Source organism: Leptinotarsa decemlineata, unplaced genomic scaffold, assembly GCF_025532065.1.
Source record: "Leptinotarsa decemlineata unplaced genomic scaffold, Ldec_3_MD MMD2_tig00000882_RagTag_RagTag, whole genome shotgun sequence".
Lineage (NCBI taxonomy): Eukaryota > Metazoa > Arthropoda > Insecta > Coleoptera > Chrysomelidae > Leptinotarsa > Leptinotarsa decemlineata.
Genome location: NW_027412556.1, coordinates 891,014 through 908,967, shown reverse-complemented (window position 1 = coordinate 908,967; position 17,954 = coordinate 891,014). Strand labels below are relative to the sequence as shown.

The 17,954-nt window shown below is 37.9% G+C and overlaps 1 protein-coding gene across 1 annotated transcript in view; it reads left to right on the top strand.

The window, feature by feature from the left end:
- The first annotated feature begins 631 nt into the window (after positions 1 to 631).
- The window catches only part of LOC111508830 (inactive dipeptidyl peptidase 10), an 81,709-nt gene continuing 64,386 nt past the window's right edge, over positions 632 to 17,954 (top strand). Inside the window, 3 exon segments of the mRNA XM_074174732.1 lie at positions 632 to 861; positions 9,590 to 9,760; positions 16,269 to 16,409. Coding sequence (XP_074030833.1) covers positions 655 to 861; positions 9,590 to 9,760; positions 16,269 to 16,409 — 519 coding nt within the window. The 5' untranslated portion in view covers positions 632 to 654.

Below are 17,954 nucleotides of genomic sequence, written 5' to 3'. Positions count from 1 at the left end.
AGTGCAGAAATATATTGTACACAGTAATATTCACGTGAACTGCAGAGTGATATATTATTGATTATAGTTCAATCGTGATAACCAGTGTGGTAAATAAATGACGAAAACCCACAAAGGCAAAGCCTGTACGTGGGATGAAGATGATATGACTTAAATTGCTATATAGGGCACTGAATATATAGAATTTAGTCAGTATGAACACGTCTGAGGAATCTATTTTATGGCGAAACATGTGTTTCGGGTTTGGAAACTGTCCAGTCAAGAATATATAGACATAAACAACTCTGGATCAATAATAATATAATTATACAATATATCACAGAAAATAATGTAAAATACTAACAAGAGTGAAGGCAAGGACTAAGAATTCATGAAGTTTTCACATTTTCAGCTTACAGTTGTTAATTCGCAGAGTAGAATGACAGCATTTGAACCAAGAATCGGATTATTGCGGAGATAAAAAAGTGGAATCAAAAACGTTCAAAACAAGTGTTTGTGTTGAAAACCGTTGAATACTCTCACGTTGTCCGTACTAATAATAAGTTCTCATAAGTTTACCATAATTTTTCCGTGAAAACAAACAGATCTTGCAGATACATTGCACAGATACATTGAAAACCGCAGTAGTCGTATAGGAGTTTTGAACTGTTTGAAATGTCTACGAAATCTAGAAGTCTTGATGTTGTACACAATCGGGAGAATAGTGACAGTGAATCTATAGAGTTGCTGAATAACATGAAACTCGGTAGACGTGATTGTAAAACTGATGACGATGGAAAAAGAACCCCCTCACCCTCTATCAAAGTGAAGAAAAGCCCTTGCAAACACTGTGGATTACTTCATGAAGGCAGTTGTCTTGACGTATGTTGCTAGATTAGAAATAAGTTCCCCTTTAATACTTTTGGTCACTTCTCACAAGGTACGATCATTCTGGTTCTGATTCAGAGATATTACGTTGTAATAACCTGCATACGAGATGGTAGATACAAATTCTGATTTTTTATGATACCTCAGGAACGGCACGACTTTTTGTGGTACTGTAAATCAAGACCACGTCAACCAACAGGCTGAACTGTCAAACAATAAGATGTGGTGTAGATGTATTCTCATCAAACATACTTTTTATCTTCAGAATGTCAATTTTTAATGAACTGAACACAGTTTTCAGCACCGAAACATGACCCAAATCTCTTCAAAATTCGGATCTCAAGAACTATCTGAGCGGACCAGTTACCAAATCCATGTCCTTCTCACCAAACCCTGGACATTCTTGATATTTTGTAGGAGATGGTTTTAGAGCTTCATCAGTTTATGTATGTTTCATGTAACATACTGGCAACTTTGCATTCGTAAGCACAAAAACAAGTCATTTATGAGTACTGGACCATAACTGTAACATGCTGCTCTGCTGTCTTCTCGAACTTCGCCAGCCATTTTCCTCCTTCTATTTTCTATCAGTCTACTATACTTCAGCATTCTTGCCCAGTGAACACTGTGATCAGTTCTATAAACTCTATCGCTGCAATCGTCAGTAAACAGCTGGAAAGTTCAAAAAACTTGGACATGATGAACTTCTCGGGCTCAAACTTCATTGCATCTAATCGGATAAAACCAAATCGGGTTGACTTCGTTTCCTGCTTGCTTTCTCATTGTCCATGAATACACATAAATTTCTTCAAGTTTGTGAATGTCAAACGAAACCATTTCTTCTCGTAGGAAGTTGAAAAGTGCCCATTGCTATGGAGATGCACCATTTTGCTGGTTAGACAGTACAGATCTGTAGGTAACAGTGATCTTTGTAGCAGCTTGGATCTATCCCACGTTGTACTGAAGACTGTTTTCATATATCGAGAAAACATATACTTTTGTTTTCCTACATTTCATTGTCGAGATGAACCAAGAACTGTCATTCTGCTATGGGTTAGGTCAGGTTAGGTTAGGTAAGCAAGCAAAGCAAGTGGGTTTATTCGACCCTCCTCCGTTTGATGCTAAATACAGGGTGTTAATTAAGTATGTACCATAAATTCAACAGACGATTCTTTAGGTAATTTTAAGACGAAATGTTCATATAAACATGGGTCCGCAAATCCTTCGTTCTCAAGATACAGGGTGTTATAATAAAAATAAAAAAAGTTATTCGTAAATATCGTAAATGTCCTTTACCTAATTTTGTTGTAATTTGGCAATGGCATTTATAACATTAAGGAGCTAATTAAGCTAAATAAGTCGAGGGGCGTCTCGAGCGGGATTTGAACGAATATTTTTGACTTAAAAATATACGCCAATGACTTTTGTGCAATTTTTATCATCTCTTTGGATTAGGCAATTAGAAATACACCTTTTTTGTCTCGTGAATTTTTTTCGTTTCTTGCTTAGTTTTTAAGAAAAAAAAGTCGACATAATTGCATATCCCTGGACCTCACAAGGAATAATATGGGGAATTAAATGTTTCTTTTGGAAATCATTATTTTTACAATTTTTTATTACTAATTTTGTAACAATAACAACAAATATTAAATAACATTAACATCTAGACTAACGAATTGCACTAAATTAAGTGTTGGAAATGGCCTCCTTCGGCTTCAATACAACTGTCTAGCCGCCGCATCATTGAATTTCGCACTCTTCTGAAAACACCTGGCGTATTTTTTATTATGTCACATGAATTAATGATTTTATTCCGTAAATCCTCTTCAATTTGAATAGCAGTTTTGTATACCAACGCTTCAAGGTGTCTCCAGAGAAAATAATCTAAGGGATTCATTTCGGGCGAGCGAGGTGGCCATGGGTGTGGACCTGCTCTCCCAATCCAGCGATTATGGTAATTTTCATCCAAAAATTGCCGTGTCACTACACTAAAGTGTGGTGGAGCACCATACGGAATCTTTTCATGCCTGTAATTTCTTCTAAAAGTCCAGGTAAAATAAATTCTAAAAACCTTCGGAATTCTTCTCCATTAAGTCTAGGTGGAACCAATAAGATGGTCACCGACAATTCCAACCCGAATATTAAAAGAAAACTGTTCTTGAAAATTATTTTCTATCAAGGCGTGTGGATTGTTTTCGGCCCCAATGTGATTGTTGTGGAAGTTAATAATTGAATTGCGAGAAAAACAAGATTCATCTGTAAACAATATTCGACTTAGGAAACCTGGATTTCTTCTTATTTTACTTTCGCAATTCAAAAAAATAATAAAAGTTGCACAAAAGTCAGTGGCGTACATTTTTTTAAGTCAAAGATATTCGTCCAAATCCCGCTCGAGACGCCACTGGACTTAATAAATTGAATCACGTTCGGGCTTGATTAGCTCCTCAATGTTATAAATACCATTGCTGAATTACAGCAAAATTAGGTAAAGGATGTTTAAAATATTTACGAATACCTTTTTTTCATCTTTATTTCACCCTGTATGCTGAGAACAAAGAGAATAATCGTCTGTTGAATTTATGGTACATACCTAATTAACACCCTATATGTCAATTTGCCGTTTTGATAAGCATACTGGTGGTTATTCAGTGGGGATGCATATAATGCTACCCAACTGATATGTCCTTCCAGTATCCTTTCAAGTCCTTTCAGCAGAAAGGATGTAAGGCTGATTGGTCGTACCGATTCAGGATGTGGGTTTCTCCGACCCACTTTAGGTATATATACCACCCTTGCAGGCTGGTATATAGTTCCACGCCAAACTAGCTCTATACAATTTTGTGAGAATAGGTAAAATTATTTTCAGTCCGTTTTGAAGAAGAGCTAGAAATATACCATCCTCTCCGGGAGATTTGAAGGGCTGAAACGACTTGATAGCCCGTTCAACTGCCGGTGCTGTGATAACCTTCTTGACGACCTCCCAATCGTTTTTTTTTTGGCATTCAACGCTCTCGAAGAGGGAAGTTCTGTTGAAATCAAGAGTCAGATTTCCAGGAAAGTGGTTTTCCATCAAAAGCTCTAACGTTTCTTCACTATAGGTCCATCGGATCGTTTAAGCGACCCAATTTCAGCAGTCGGCTCTCTAGATAGAATCTTGTGAATTCTTGTGCTACGAGGTTAATCAGAAATACTCTCACAGAAATTCCTCGAACACTCCCGTTTTGCCTTTTTGATTTCCTTGTTGTATCAATCAATCAAAATCGTATATTTACAAATTTACAGTTTTGTTACAATTTTTGTGAGTGTATGTGTTCGTGTAGGGCCCTGCTATAGGCTTATGCCTCTTCAGGGTGAGTGAGTTATGTGTGTGTTTTGTGTTTTATGTTGGTGTTTGTGTTGTGGTGTTTTGTGTTCCAGTTTTCTTGGTTGGTTTTAATGTTGGTCCATGTGGTAGTCCGGGTTCGTTGCGGTGGTCGGTGGTCCAGATGTTAAGATTCAGTACGGGTTTTTGGGCCGGGGTTGTGTGTGTTTTAGAATATCGGTACTTTCCGTGGCGCTGCTGTCAGGTGTCCGCTATCTGTATCCCAGTGGTAAATCCTCTAGGATGTCCTGGATCGGCTCCGGTGGGTCTTCCATCGCGCCCAGGAGTCTGGCTGGGGGAAAGGGGAGCTTTTTCCTAGGTTTCTTTCGGGATCCTCCACGGGGGATCCATGGCGATGTGAGCGTGTCGATGGCATCGGTGTTGTTGCTGCTCATCGTCCTGGTCGCATATCGTCCTCGGAGTTCCTGAAATCTATGGTTGATTGGTGTAGTATTTGTGTGGTTGTATAATTGTTGGGAAGGGTATCGGTAGTGTAGGTTATGTATGTTTCGTAGTATTCGTCGTTCAGTCGTAAGGATGCGGTGGGACAGTCTCGGAGGAAGCGTACAGTATATCACTGCTTTGTAGTCGAGGACTGGTCTTATATAGGTATTATAGGTATGAAGCAGTGTCCTACTGTCGCATCCCCCAAGTTTTCCTCTCAGAGCCTTTAGAAGGTTAGCTCTCTTCCGGACTTTGTCCAGAGTCTCTCTCAGGTCGATCTCCCAGTTGAGGGTCCTCGTGAAGGTGACCCCCAAGTAGGAAACCGAGTCCTGGAGTATGAGGTTTTCCCCCAAAAGTCTGAGATTCAAGTTGTCCGGCTTTAGTTTGGGACGGGTAGAGGTGTTAGGGTGTCGGAAGAGGATTGTTTGGGTTTTAGTGGGGTTGATTTTGATACGCCATTTGTTGCACCACTGCTCGAAATGGTCGATCATATTTTGGGCTTGAATTTGCAAGCGGCGGGTGTTGGGGGCGGAGGAGTATAGAATGGTGTCGTCGGCGTATTGGAGGATTTTGTGGGTTATGGGAACATCATGTGCATAGATGAGGAATAGGGAAGGGGCGAGGACTGATCCCTGGGGGACTCCGGCTTTAGGGGAGAAAGGGGTGGATAAAGCTTCACCGACTTTGACGCGGATAAGTCGGTTGGATAAATAGGAAGCTACTAGTCGGATAAAGTGATGAGGCAGATTGATTTGGATAAGCTTCCAGATCAGGCCCGCGTGCCAGACCTTGTCGAAAGCCTTTTGGATGTCAAGGGAGATTGCAATGGTGCAAAAAGAAGCGTTGATATTTTGGGTTATGTGGGTGTGAAGTTCGACTAGTCCTTGTTGTATGTCGTTACGCTAGTCTTATAAATTTCCCAGTTACCTGACTCTTCAGCTCGATTAAATAATCATTGAACTTCTTTTCTTTGTCTTTTCAGGCCTTTGTTCCACCAAAAACAGTTATGGTTATCCTCAGTGGACTGTTCCCATGATAGGATACGATTACTGCTTCGCGAAATTGCTTCACGTTCATTACATTATTCGGAAGTACAACGTAAACAATTCGTACTTCAGTTATTTCAATTATTATATCGGTTCATTTTGCTTCATATCATTGCTATTTCTTAGTCTGAACTAACTTGATCATTCCTCAATTTGAAAAGCAATACAAACCTCGCGCAGTCTTCGAAGCGTTCTCTTCAACATCCTAACTAGATTTCCAAGGCTTTTCTCAGTCTTTTCGATTTTCCAAAATTTACATAGACGAACATAACAATCATATACAAGGCATGCGACCAATATGTAATAGGTTACATCAAACACTCAAACAAAATTCACAAAACAGAAATACACACAAAGATATGACATGATGAGTCCTGCCTATCCCACTCGTCTGTAATTATTTTGAATTCCCACCTGAAATCCAATAAGAACCCACAATAACAAAGAAATATTCCGCTTCTAGCTCACGTCATTCATTCTCCTTCAAAATTCAGAAAGTGCTATGCATTGACAGCAGAGACATGAGTTTTCACGGAAGTGGACGCTTAACACATCATGTATGTTTTTGACGAATGTTTTCATAGACGTATCTTAGGGCGGACTGCCGAATAACCTGAGATTCGAAGAGAGATCGTTCTTCATACACCTATTTACCAGATGATACATATTTTTATGAAAACTTATACATAAGCGAATACATCCTGAATGTATTTCCGCCGAAATATATTTTGATTGTCTTAAATTGAAAAAACAATGTTCGTTTGACTCTGAAACACGAAACGTCCATCTGTTCATCAAGCAATATGGCAAAACCCGAGTCCAACAACGAAGTATTCGAGATCCATCATCAGGTAGTACTGTTTTGAGCCGCCATAGGTCGCATCAGTGGTACGAAACTGCCTTTGAAGGACCTATATAATAAGAGGCATATGCCTCAGTGGTGTCAACTATTTGTTTGAAGGTGGTTGACAATGTTTCGTTGTGCATTTCATAAGTTAGAACTTCCATTGGCCAAGTCTCCGCTTGGCCTATCTCCGCTTCATCCATTTCAGCGGGAGCTGACCGTTTAGCGGAAGTTGTTCGTATTCCGCTTGATTATAGGTTTCCAAATGTTGCGTATCCGAACCAGGAACCATTGGTTTCAGCGGGAGCTGACCGTTGGGCCCGTATATAACATCAGAACCTGCTTCAAATCTGGAAAAACTATCAGTAGGAGCCTCACGAAAACCAGGCCACCAAACGCGGACTGCCTTTCCAAGAATTGCCTTCACTGGATACCCTGCGAGTGCGGAGAATCATACATCGCTGAAACTAAGAGGCCATTGAATGTTCGCATTGCCGATCACAAGAAATACACACAGCGAGGAGAAACCAGCAAATGAGAAATAGCAGAGCATGTTTTTGGACTCATCAACATAACATCAAGTGATCTCAAGCTGAAATCATCCACAAAGAGGAACACTGGCTCAGGAGAAAATTCAAATAAGCCGCATATATGTTGTCTAACAACGCATTTAGCCAAGCTAGTGTAGAGATACGCAACATATGGAAACCTATAATCCAGCGGAACACGACCAATACCCGCCAAACAGTCAGCTCCTGCTAAAACCGATGTAGCGGAGAGAAAGAGAAGACGGGATAGATGAAAGCTCTCGAATGACCTATAGAATAAGTCCAGTCATCACCCGATGATGATTGTGGATACTAACAATCGAAACGTTGTGAAGTAACTTGGCTTGGAATCTTTAAATTTTTTATTCTTATTCACCAATCGAAATATACGATGTGTGCCGTAGCGAGATTTTATTGTTTTGAGATGAAGGAATGAAGTTATCAAAAAATGTTTCGTATGAAGATTTCAGTTATAAATGTATTGAGTTTTTTGAAATGATAACCAATATACAGAGTACATAGCATAAACGTGGCGTACCAGAGTTAGGTTTTTTAAATAAAATGATATTTATTATTTTCCATGTTGTCAGAAAAGTTCTGATTTAGGAGTATATACGTATATACTGAACGGTTCAGCAGCTTTGCCAAAATGACATGAAGAAGTTCTTCTGTTCAATCGTCCTCATTCTCACAAAAAACTCAGTTGAAGAACTTGTTTTTTATAGAGATGTTACAATAAAGGAATTTATTCATTGTCGAATGTTGATTTGACAAATACCTCATTTTTCTATACTGGGTGAATCAAATATCGAAAGCCCTACATTTTATTCAAGTAGTTATTTATCCTTAAAGATACCTAAGGGTATACCTAAAATATAGGGTGTTCCATTTGAAAAAAAAAATTAAAAAAATTGTTTTTATCTAACCAGAACCAGAAAAAGTTTTTATTCAAATCATCATTTATTATTTATAAATATTTTGAAAAAAATTTGTCCATTAAACAAGTCAGTAAAACATGGCAAAACGTTAATCAATTTGTTGCAAAATGGGAATAGCTATAAACATATTCTGACAGGCAATAGATTTGTGATGTATTCGTATATGAATGATATTCAGTAAAAAATTGTTACATCTGGTAAACACCTAGAAAAAAGGGCGATCTCCTTTGAATCCTGTTCTAAAACGTGCATGACCTTTAGATATTTTCATTGCCCTTCAATTTCATCAGTTTCCTTGACTTGAAAAAAGTTTAGAGAATTTGGACTTTTCGATATGCATGATGCACTTTATTTAGATCCACATTTTTTGACACATATACGTAAGGGGTCAAATCTTGTCAGACATGTTTTGGTATCAGTGTGGTTGGATAAATTTTGAAAAATTTGGGAATTATGTTTTTGAATCGAATCCAAACTCAACAAAAGTATCCATTGCAGAAATAATCGTATGAGGAACAGATCAGATCAATATTTTTTTATTTCGATTTTGTCACTGTGTCAAAGAAAATATCAGTAAATCCTCAACAATCAAAACTACCAAAGAAAGGGCCTGTCAGGTAAACTCTCATGGAAAAATCAATTGGAATATATTATTTACGGCAGGACCTGCCGATTGATTTATACTTCTTTGATCAATTACTTCGTCAATTCAGCAAAGCAATTGTATAAGTATTCTGTTATATTTCTTGAAGTCTAGAGCACCTTTGCATCATTGATTTCTTCATCATATCGTCCATTTCATCATTGATATAGGAAGTACTTCATGCAGTCAATAGACTCTTTAGTCGTCACATTCGATGAAGCTTTAGCAGAATACTTTCCATTCCAGATTATTTGTAGACTTCTGAATTCACTAACAGAGAGGGTTTTCCTAATAAAAACTGATAGTCTTTTTTAGAATGAGACATTTTTCAACATCCTAGCTGAATTTCAATAAGTAATGTTCAATAGCTGGATGCGTCATTTCAGGTTAGCTCGTTGGACAACAAATATGCAGCTTCTTTGAACTTCCTTTCACGCCAGTGTTCCTTCCTGTGGATGATCTCAGCTTGGGACCAGTTTATGTTATATTGATGAGTCCAAACATACTCTGATATTCCTTATTTACTGGTTCCTCTTCCCTTGAGTTATTAGAATATTGAATATCTTCATTGTTGAATGTGATAATATTATACTTGTGATGTACAGTTTGGGATCTTTGGTGAAGATGATTTGAAGATGATCACCAAGTGATCATCTTCAAGAGGAAGATCAATGAAAATAATACAGCATTTACATATTTCAATGATCGCTTGGAAGCATCATTTATCATTCAATGAATTTGATCTTCATGAACATAATTTCGCATACCTGGTAACACATCATTGGAAATATCGAACCAAAATGAGTCTGACAGATGAAGATCCCAACAACTGACATAATAATACAGTGAATCGCCTATTTTTCTTGTAAATCTAACAAAGAACAACTTTTTTCCGTAGGAGCTAGCACTGCAAGAAGACGAAGGACACAATTGGTGGTCAATAATATTTTCATTATTAGTGATTGGTTTAGTCATATCTGGAATCATAGCGGCCATTTTGATAGTCGGTTACGTGGATGAGCTGCTTTATTGGACTGGTTCAAGAATGCAGCTGGAGGAGCTTTTGGAGGTGAGTGGAAAGGAATTGAATCATTGGAAATATGTAAAAGTGTGCTTATATTACATAGTTCCCGCTAAAGGATTTGAAATAGTTCCAACAATGCCCTTGGAATTCATCAATCATTTGAAAGAATAAAGCAGATTTCGCGAGATTTACCTATGTAGATCAACTAGTAACTTAAGTTACTTGATCTCATTGATTTTAATTCAAAAAAACTGAGTTCAAATCAAGAATAACTGGTGAATTTTGTGAATAAGTACACACATGCATCGAGTCCCGACAGAAACTAAAGTTTCAGTGTTTTTAACCGATTAAAAATTTAAAATTTCATATCAAAACGACAGAGAAAGTACCGCGATTAACTTTGTGAAAATAAAAATTAGTTTCAAGTCCTGAGTTGGTGAAATTTGAATAATATCTGAAATTGATTCGGTGTATTGGGACTAAATCATGAAGTGCCTGCAATTAGCACATCTGCCAAGATAAGTATGTAGATAGCACCCTGCCAGAGGCGTATCAACAGTGATTATAAGTTGATAGTGAGAATTAAAAAAAAAGATGACTCGAATTTACGTCGCGTCGTGCAGCACTGAGGCTGAATCTTATTATTTAATCAAATTTAATTCTCATTAGTTACACTTGAATTTTGTAAAGTAATTACAAAATGAGTGGATTCAATGTAATTTTAATCCCATTTTCATCTTTTCAGGGTGTGAATAAGAGCTTTCTTTTAATTTTTCCAATATTAATTTTTGTTAAAAAGGTAAATCTCCTGACAAACTTCTATATACCATGTACATTTTTCATTGTGTGATGAACTGATGAGTTTGAGTCAATTTAAAACGTATTCTCTGTTTTAGAGCATAATAATGGAGCATTTCATCAGTTCGGACTTCCATTGTCTACTATAATATAAATTGATTTGAAATCCCTGAAAGAATATGCAAAAAAATTAGAAAGATCAGTTGGAAGAACAATTCTATTAAGCGAAAAACTGAAAAAACAATGATATAACACACAAGCAACAACCAAAAAAAATCAACACGAGCTAAAAAAAATTATTATCAAGAAATGAAAATTAAAAATATAAAATCAAAATATTCTAAACCAAGTTACTCCACGATGGTTCGATTGTTAGTAGCCACAATCGTCTTTTGGTGATAACTGAACTTATTCGGAAGGCGGAAGGTCATCTTCGTGTTATTCAGGCTTCAAGTCCAGCTCCCCTACCCTTTTGGCTGATTATTGGTCTCGAGAAGGACCAATGGGTTCATGACTGATGGTATGGCGGCATGAAGTCCTTAAACATCAGTACCGCCCTTCACGGGATACCCCTACCTGGCTGGGGTGGGATGGATGGGAAAGTCATTCATCCGTTAACGGGGGACATAAGGGCCTCATTCGACAGAGTGTCGGGGCCTTCTATATCGGGAGGGGTCGTCTACAGTATAATCTGTGGCTTCCCTAACTAACGGGTGTTCGTGAGTTTCCGTACTTTCAAAAACTCGCTGATTCCTCGACTGAATGGACTGCCGAATGGAAGGCAGCTGCAAATCTCTGCGGATGGTTTCGTTCCGCACGAACCAAGGAGCATTCACAATCATCCTAATTTACTTGTTTTGTAATCTCTCCAAGATGGAAATGTTGGACGGAGCCGCTTGTCCCCAGACGCCTGAAGCATACATGGTGACAGGCTTGAACATCGTGTTATAGATGGTGATTTTGTTATTTGTGCTCAGTTTGGATTTCCCATCGACCAGAGGGTACAGATATCTAGTAGCACAATATGCACTTTTTTATTTACGTTAAGCTCGCTGATGGTGTTTTCGACCAACCTTAGAGCCTGTAATTCAGTGGAGTGATCTCTCCTGGAGCCGAATTGTTCGTTAGGCAGAACATTTTGGTCCTCAACTTCTTCGTTGAGTCTTTGCAGAACAACTCTTTCTGTCAGCTTAGCCGCCGACGAGAGTAGACTGATCGGGCGATAGTTCTGCGGGAACAACTGGTTCTGACCCTGTTTTGGGATCATGACGACGATCGCATGCTTCAACCTTCTAGGGAAGTGTCTGAGGGCCAACGAACTGTTGATCAAGTTGAGAAGGAATTCAACGTAGTTTTCCGGTAGCCTCTTCAATAACTTGTTGGTTATTGAATCGACCCCGGGGCTTTCTTGGCCTTTGCGGCCTTGATATAACCCTTAAGTTCTTCCATAGAAACCGGACGGGTATCGTCGTCGTCATGTTACCTGAGGAGTCGGTGAACCCGGTCTTCCAGCAGCATATCGCGATCGATGTCGTCATCGTCGTCAACGTTAAGTTGAAACTGACGTTCCATCGTGTCTGCAAAGGCTAACGCCTTGTCGGCGGGGTGGACTTATTCCTTCGAGACCTGACTATTTATAGGTTATTCGACTGCTTTCACCTATTTCCTCTTTCCCCTCTCCACTTCATTGGTTTTTAGCGGGAGCTGACCGTTTGGCGGGAGTTGGTCGTGTTCCGCTTGATTAGACGTTTCCATATGTTGCGTATCTCCACGCTACCTTGGCTTAATGCGTTGTTGAACAACATACATGCGGCTTCTTTGAATTTTCTCCTAAACCAGTGCTCCTTCTTGTGGATGATTTCAGCTTGGGCCCATTTGATGTTATGTTGATGAGTCCAAACATGCTCTACTAGTACTAATTTGCTGATTCCTCTTCGTTGTGGGTGTTTCTTGTGCTCGGCAATGCGAACTTCCAATGGCCTCTTAGTTTCACCGATGTATGATTCTCCGCACTCGCAGGGTATCCGGTAAATGCAATTCTTGGAATCGCAGTCCGCGTTCGGTGGCCTGGTTTTCGTGAGGCTGCTACGGATAGTGTTACTGGATATGAAGCAGGTTCTGATGTTGTACTTGGAACCAATTCTTCTTATCCTGTCCGATAATTCTCTGATGTAGGGAAGTGCAAACACTGGTTGTGACGGCTTCTCTTTCTTGCGAGGCTCCTGCTGTCTTCTAGCCAAAGTCTTTTCTACCATCGCTTTGGAGTAGCCATTCCGTTGAAGATCATTTTTGATGATGTCTAGTTCCTTTTCGAGACCTTCGGGCAGAGCCCGAAAGCACGATCTAGTAGAGTCTTGATGATTCCTCTCTTAGTCGATTGACGATGGTTGGATTCCTGGTTCAGATACTGTCCCATGTGAGTGGGTTTCCGTTTCCCATTTAGTGTCGGTCCTCTTCACCAATACTTCTAAGAATGTGAAGAATATGTGAAGAATATGAAGGTGTCGTTCACGTATCTCAAGCAGACTCGGGGCTTCTTGTGGGGTTATTCAATTGCCAGAGTTTCAGCTCATGTTAATAGTTCAATTTTTTTGGTTCTTCTTTGGTTGTTGCTTGTATGTCATTTCATTGTAATTTCATTTTTTTGCCTAATAAAATTGTTCTTTCAGCTAATCTTTTTAATTTTTTTCACAGATTCTTTCAGAGATTTCAAATCATTTTATATTATATTAGATAATGGAAGTCCGAAATGATGAAATACACGACGAAACATTGTCAACCACCTTCAAACAAACCATAATGATGGAGTTCTGTTTTCGAAAATTTTTTGCACTTATAATTTATTCAGTGTTAGGATTAGTTTAGGGTTGGTTTAAGTTAAGGTTCCACATTGAGACTCTCTTCATAAGAAATACAATCTCTTAATAAATGAAAGCAAATACGAACTACATCTTGCTCCTAGGTAGGTAATAGCTACTAGATATACTTCATTTCTAACAATACTTACAGTCGACAAGTAACGGAAATATCTGGAAGGGTTTGATTTCCAACTTGTAAAAATTCCTTTTCAAGAGAACTTTCATGTGGGAAACGAATATATTTCAAAATTTCACATCCGTATTCACTACCTTCGTTCACTCGTTTGCTCCTGATCCCTTTAAATCCAGTTACAGAACCCAATTACATTTTTCGATAAATCTCTTTCGACAGATAAATACCTCGTACACTAAATATAAATAACGAGTAAAGTTTCGGACGATTTAAAGGTGGGTAAGCCATAAATTATCGCAGCGGGAGCTACAAACTTCGAAACATCTGAAAAATCCGTTAATATCCGCAATTCCGAATGGAAATGGATAGCTTTAAAGTTCCGAGGAATTTCAGTTTTGGTTTGATGACAAGATGGAAGATTTTTAAAGTCGGTGTGTTAGTTTATCTAATAATGAGACGCTCGAATTTAGTGAAAAACACAATGCACTAACTTGTGATGAAGTTTATAACTCAGATTGATTTGAAGTTGATCGACATTCCATTGTTGATCAACTTCAACTTACCACTCATGAACAAATTACATGACATTATACAATTAAAATTTCTCCCACAAATCTGTAATTACTATTTATTTCAACCATAGTGAAATTATTGAACGAAAAAGATGAATATTTGAACAGAATAAAGCATTCTGACAATGAAAATAAATGTATGTGAACAATATGCTAGGAATGCCATTTGGAACGGAGGTGAAATATCTTGGCATTGTCCTTGATAAAAGACTCACCTGGAACGCTCACTTGGAAAAAGTTTTACACAAAGCCAGACTGTCTCTATGAACATGTCGAAGGATTTGTGGTAAAACTTGGGGTTTAGGTCGCAAACAAATCCACTGGATTTTTGTGATGATTGTCAGACCAATGATCACTTATGGTGCATTTGCTTGGTGGTCGAAGGCTTTACAGAAAACGGCCCAAGCGAAGCTCTCTGGTTTACAGAAACAGGCTTGTCTGGCTTTCAGTGGTGCCATCAGTACCACACCATCAGCGGCTATGGAGATCCTTCTAAATCTACCTCCTCTCCACATTTTTCTGGAGAGCGATGCTAGATGGACTACATATAGATCTTCGAAGGTAGCAGTGAAGCAGGCCATGGACTAGCCCCCCAACAATCTAATCTAATGGTGTTAGGCGGGCCAAACCATCACAGCAGAGTCCATTGTGAGGAAATCGACGAAGTGTACTGAAAATTTTGTCAGCAACAGCTGGTACTGTTCAACAGAATAGGTCTGATTCTGCTCCAAGACAATACCCGTCCACACATTCAACAAATCACTCTCCAAAGTTTTGCCTCACCCACCAAACTCTCAAGACCTCTTGCCAACCCTCTACCACCTTTTGAAGTACTTTGATAACTCTCCACTAGTAGAACCTTCGCCAATCAAGACCAGGCAGAAACGGCCTTCGTCGACTTCATCTTATCCCGAGCACACAATTTTTATGCTAACGTAAATAATCGATATGTATTACGTTGGCAAAACTACATTGATTCAAATGGCGTTGAGTTCGATTGAATTGAATACAAATATTTCTGATTTATTACAGTTTAAAGTAGACCCATAGAAAAAGAAAAAGAATATATTACTAACATAGAAATTGAAAATAAACATTTTTAGTTTGAAAAATAACGACATTAGCTATTAAAAATACATTGCAATATAGATGCAGCTCCAATACAATTATAAAAAGCAGAAAACAACAAATACTATATTTATTAATATTATCTTACCAAGTTTTATTCTATCTACCATTGTGGATGGATTTCAATAACTGTTTTTTTAAAAATACTTAATGATGAACTAGATTTAATCTCATTTGGTAATTTATGCATCAAACCCTTCGAAAAATAAAGAATGCATGGCACTTCTCCTATTTGTTCTGCATAAATGCAAATTAGTATGATTTTTGGTGGCATATTTGTGCACTTCTGAATTTAAACTAACAAATTCAGAAAAATATGATGGTGATAAGTTATTTAGAATTTTATATATAAATGTCATAGTTAAGTAATACAACCGTAAAGAAACTGGTAGCCACCGCAAAGTTTGTAACATATTCCGATTTCAGTGAATCTATTCACTTTTAGAGCAATTCGCATTCCACGATTTCACAGTTTTTGTAATTGAGATGTTTGATTTAGATTAAACAAGAAAATAACAGAAGCACAGTAATCAAAATGTGGTTGAATAATCGCATTGTACACAGTAATTTTAGACTGAGTGGATAAATTGCCAGTAATTCTTGCAAAGAAATATAGTTTTTTAGATATTTTTTTACATATACAATCGAGATGATTGCCAAAAAGTAATAAATTATCTAACTGGAATCCAAAATATTTAATACATGATACAATTCCAATGTTTTCATTATCAATTTGTAGATTTATTTCATTTAAATCAAGATTGTTCCATTTATATTTTGCTGTAATAATCATTCCTTCAGTTTTCATTTCATTCAGTTTTAATTTATTTGCCATGAGGTACTCATTTACATCCTTTAATGCGGCATTAATTTTATCAATAGCTTTATCTAAGCTTGTATCATAGCAGGCCAATAGTGTATAGAAACAAAATTTCTGAAACAATCTATTATCACTCAAAGTTTAAAATGAATACTCTAGTTAGGCTACGTATATGATCTCACTCATATCAATTAAGCTCTGTAGGTATTGTTGATTATTTCTAATGCATTTTTTTCCGTTGCAGGGTGACCTAACACCGAGAAGATTGCCTTCATCGTGGATTTCTTCAACACACTTCGTTTTTCAAGCTGATGACGGAAGCCTTTCTATTCTCGACACTAGTAAAAATTTCAGCATTTCAGTTTTAGTAACCAACAATACTCTGGTGAGTCTCTTTCATAACCCATATTTCACTCTAATAACAAACAGTTTCAAATTTACTCATCATCAAGGTATATCAAATTAAATTAGAGCCCAAAACACCAGGTCTCATCAGTGGTACAAGGCTAAACCACGAATGCAATGCTGGCCTCGACTGTTCTCAAAGAACAAGTTCAGATAATGTAGACGCCTATCTTTTCTCACTCCCATTGATCTAGAGAAGGCTCCAAGACTCTCAAAGATTTGCAAGGCGCTCCTAGGCGGTTAGTTGCAAAGCTCAACCTCGACACCGACTGCCATCTTTCGTCTTTCACTGTAACTAATTGAAACCAGGGTTTTGAGAAGTTTCTTTTGATGTTCAAGAATTGGGACTTCTGTGGTTCCCATGAATGGCTTCTTTGTAAGGGAATTGACATCGCCTTGATTCGTCTAGGTTTGTTGATTAAAACTCAAAATGTGACAAACATTGGTATGCATCTCTTCAGTTATGTTTTTCAATATTAACTCAAGTTCAGAATTCTTCTCCGTATATAGAAGTCAGCTCTGTCCTGATTCAGCTATTGCAACCACTCTCGTTGAGAAATAGAATAACTTTCCAACCAATTCAGAAATTCTACCTACTTTTGGCCGTTTTCCAGCATTGATAATTTACAAAAATGGTGACCATTTTGAAACCAATCGTGTCAATGGACAACTACTCTCAGAGGATATAGAGGATACAAGCGTATCCTCTTGCGGAAAGCAAGCGTCCGATGGCCGGTTTGCTCAACCCACACATTCCAGGACAATGCACTCGCAAAAGCAGCAAGCACAGTGGTTCAGGCCGTGAAAGATGAACAACGAGAGCCAACCCTGGCAGTACTACTATCTCAAAAAAGTACCTGGAATCAATGAATGAAACGCAAAATACAGGGTGTAGCTAAATGAGTGTAAAACATTCAAGGAAGTGATTCCTCATCGGAAAAAAGATAGGATCTTTCATATAAAGAAATTCCATTGGAGCATCCCTTGTTACGATACAGCCCCTTAAAGGGGGTACATAAAATTTGTATAACAATTTTTTTCACAAGTACTAAAAATGTTACAATATTGAAATTGACCTGAAGTTTTGTACTACTAAAAAGATACTTAGCCAGGAATTTATTTGGTTTACCCCTTGGTTGTAAGGGGTGGAAAACGCAACCCCTAAAATTTATTTCTAATGTAACTTTTTGTCTTATTATTTGTTTAACATTTAAAAATTTATTTCCGATAGCATGTTTCGTTCTGAACAAAAAATATCTTGGGTTTTTGATTAGAAGAAATTGTGACTTTCTGAAGACGATAGAATTCACAGACGAATGTAGTTTTTCTCGGGACAAGATTTATTAATTTCCATAATTACCACATATGGGCTGATGAAAACCCTCACGCTATTGTCGTGACTAACCATCAAGAACAGTTTTCTCTTAACGTGTGGCTCGGAGTTATTGGAGATGATTTAATTGGGTCTCATTTTCCACCTCCTCGATTGAATGGTGAGGCATACGTTCAACTTTTAAGAGAAGTG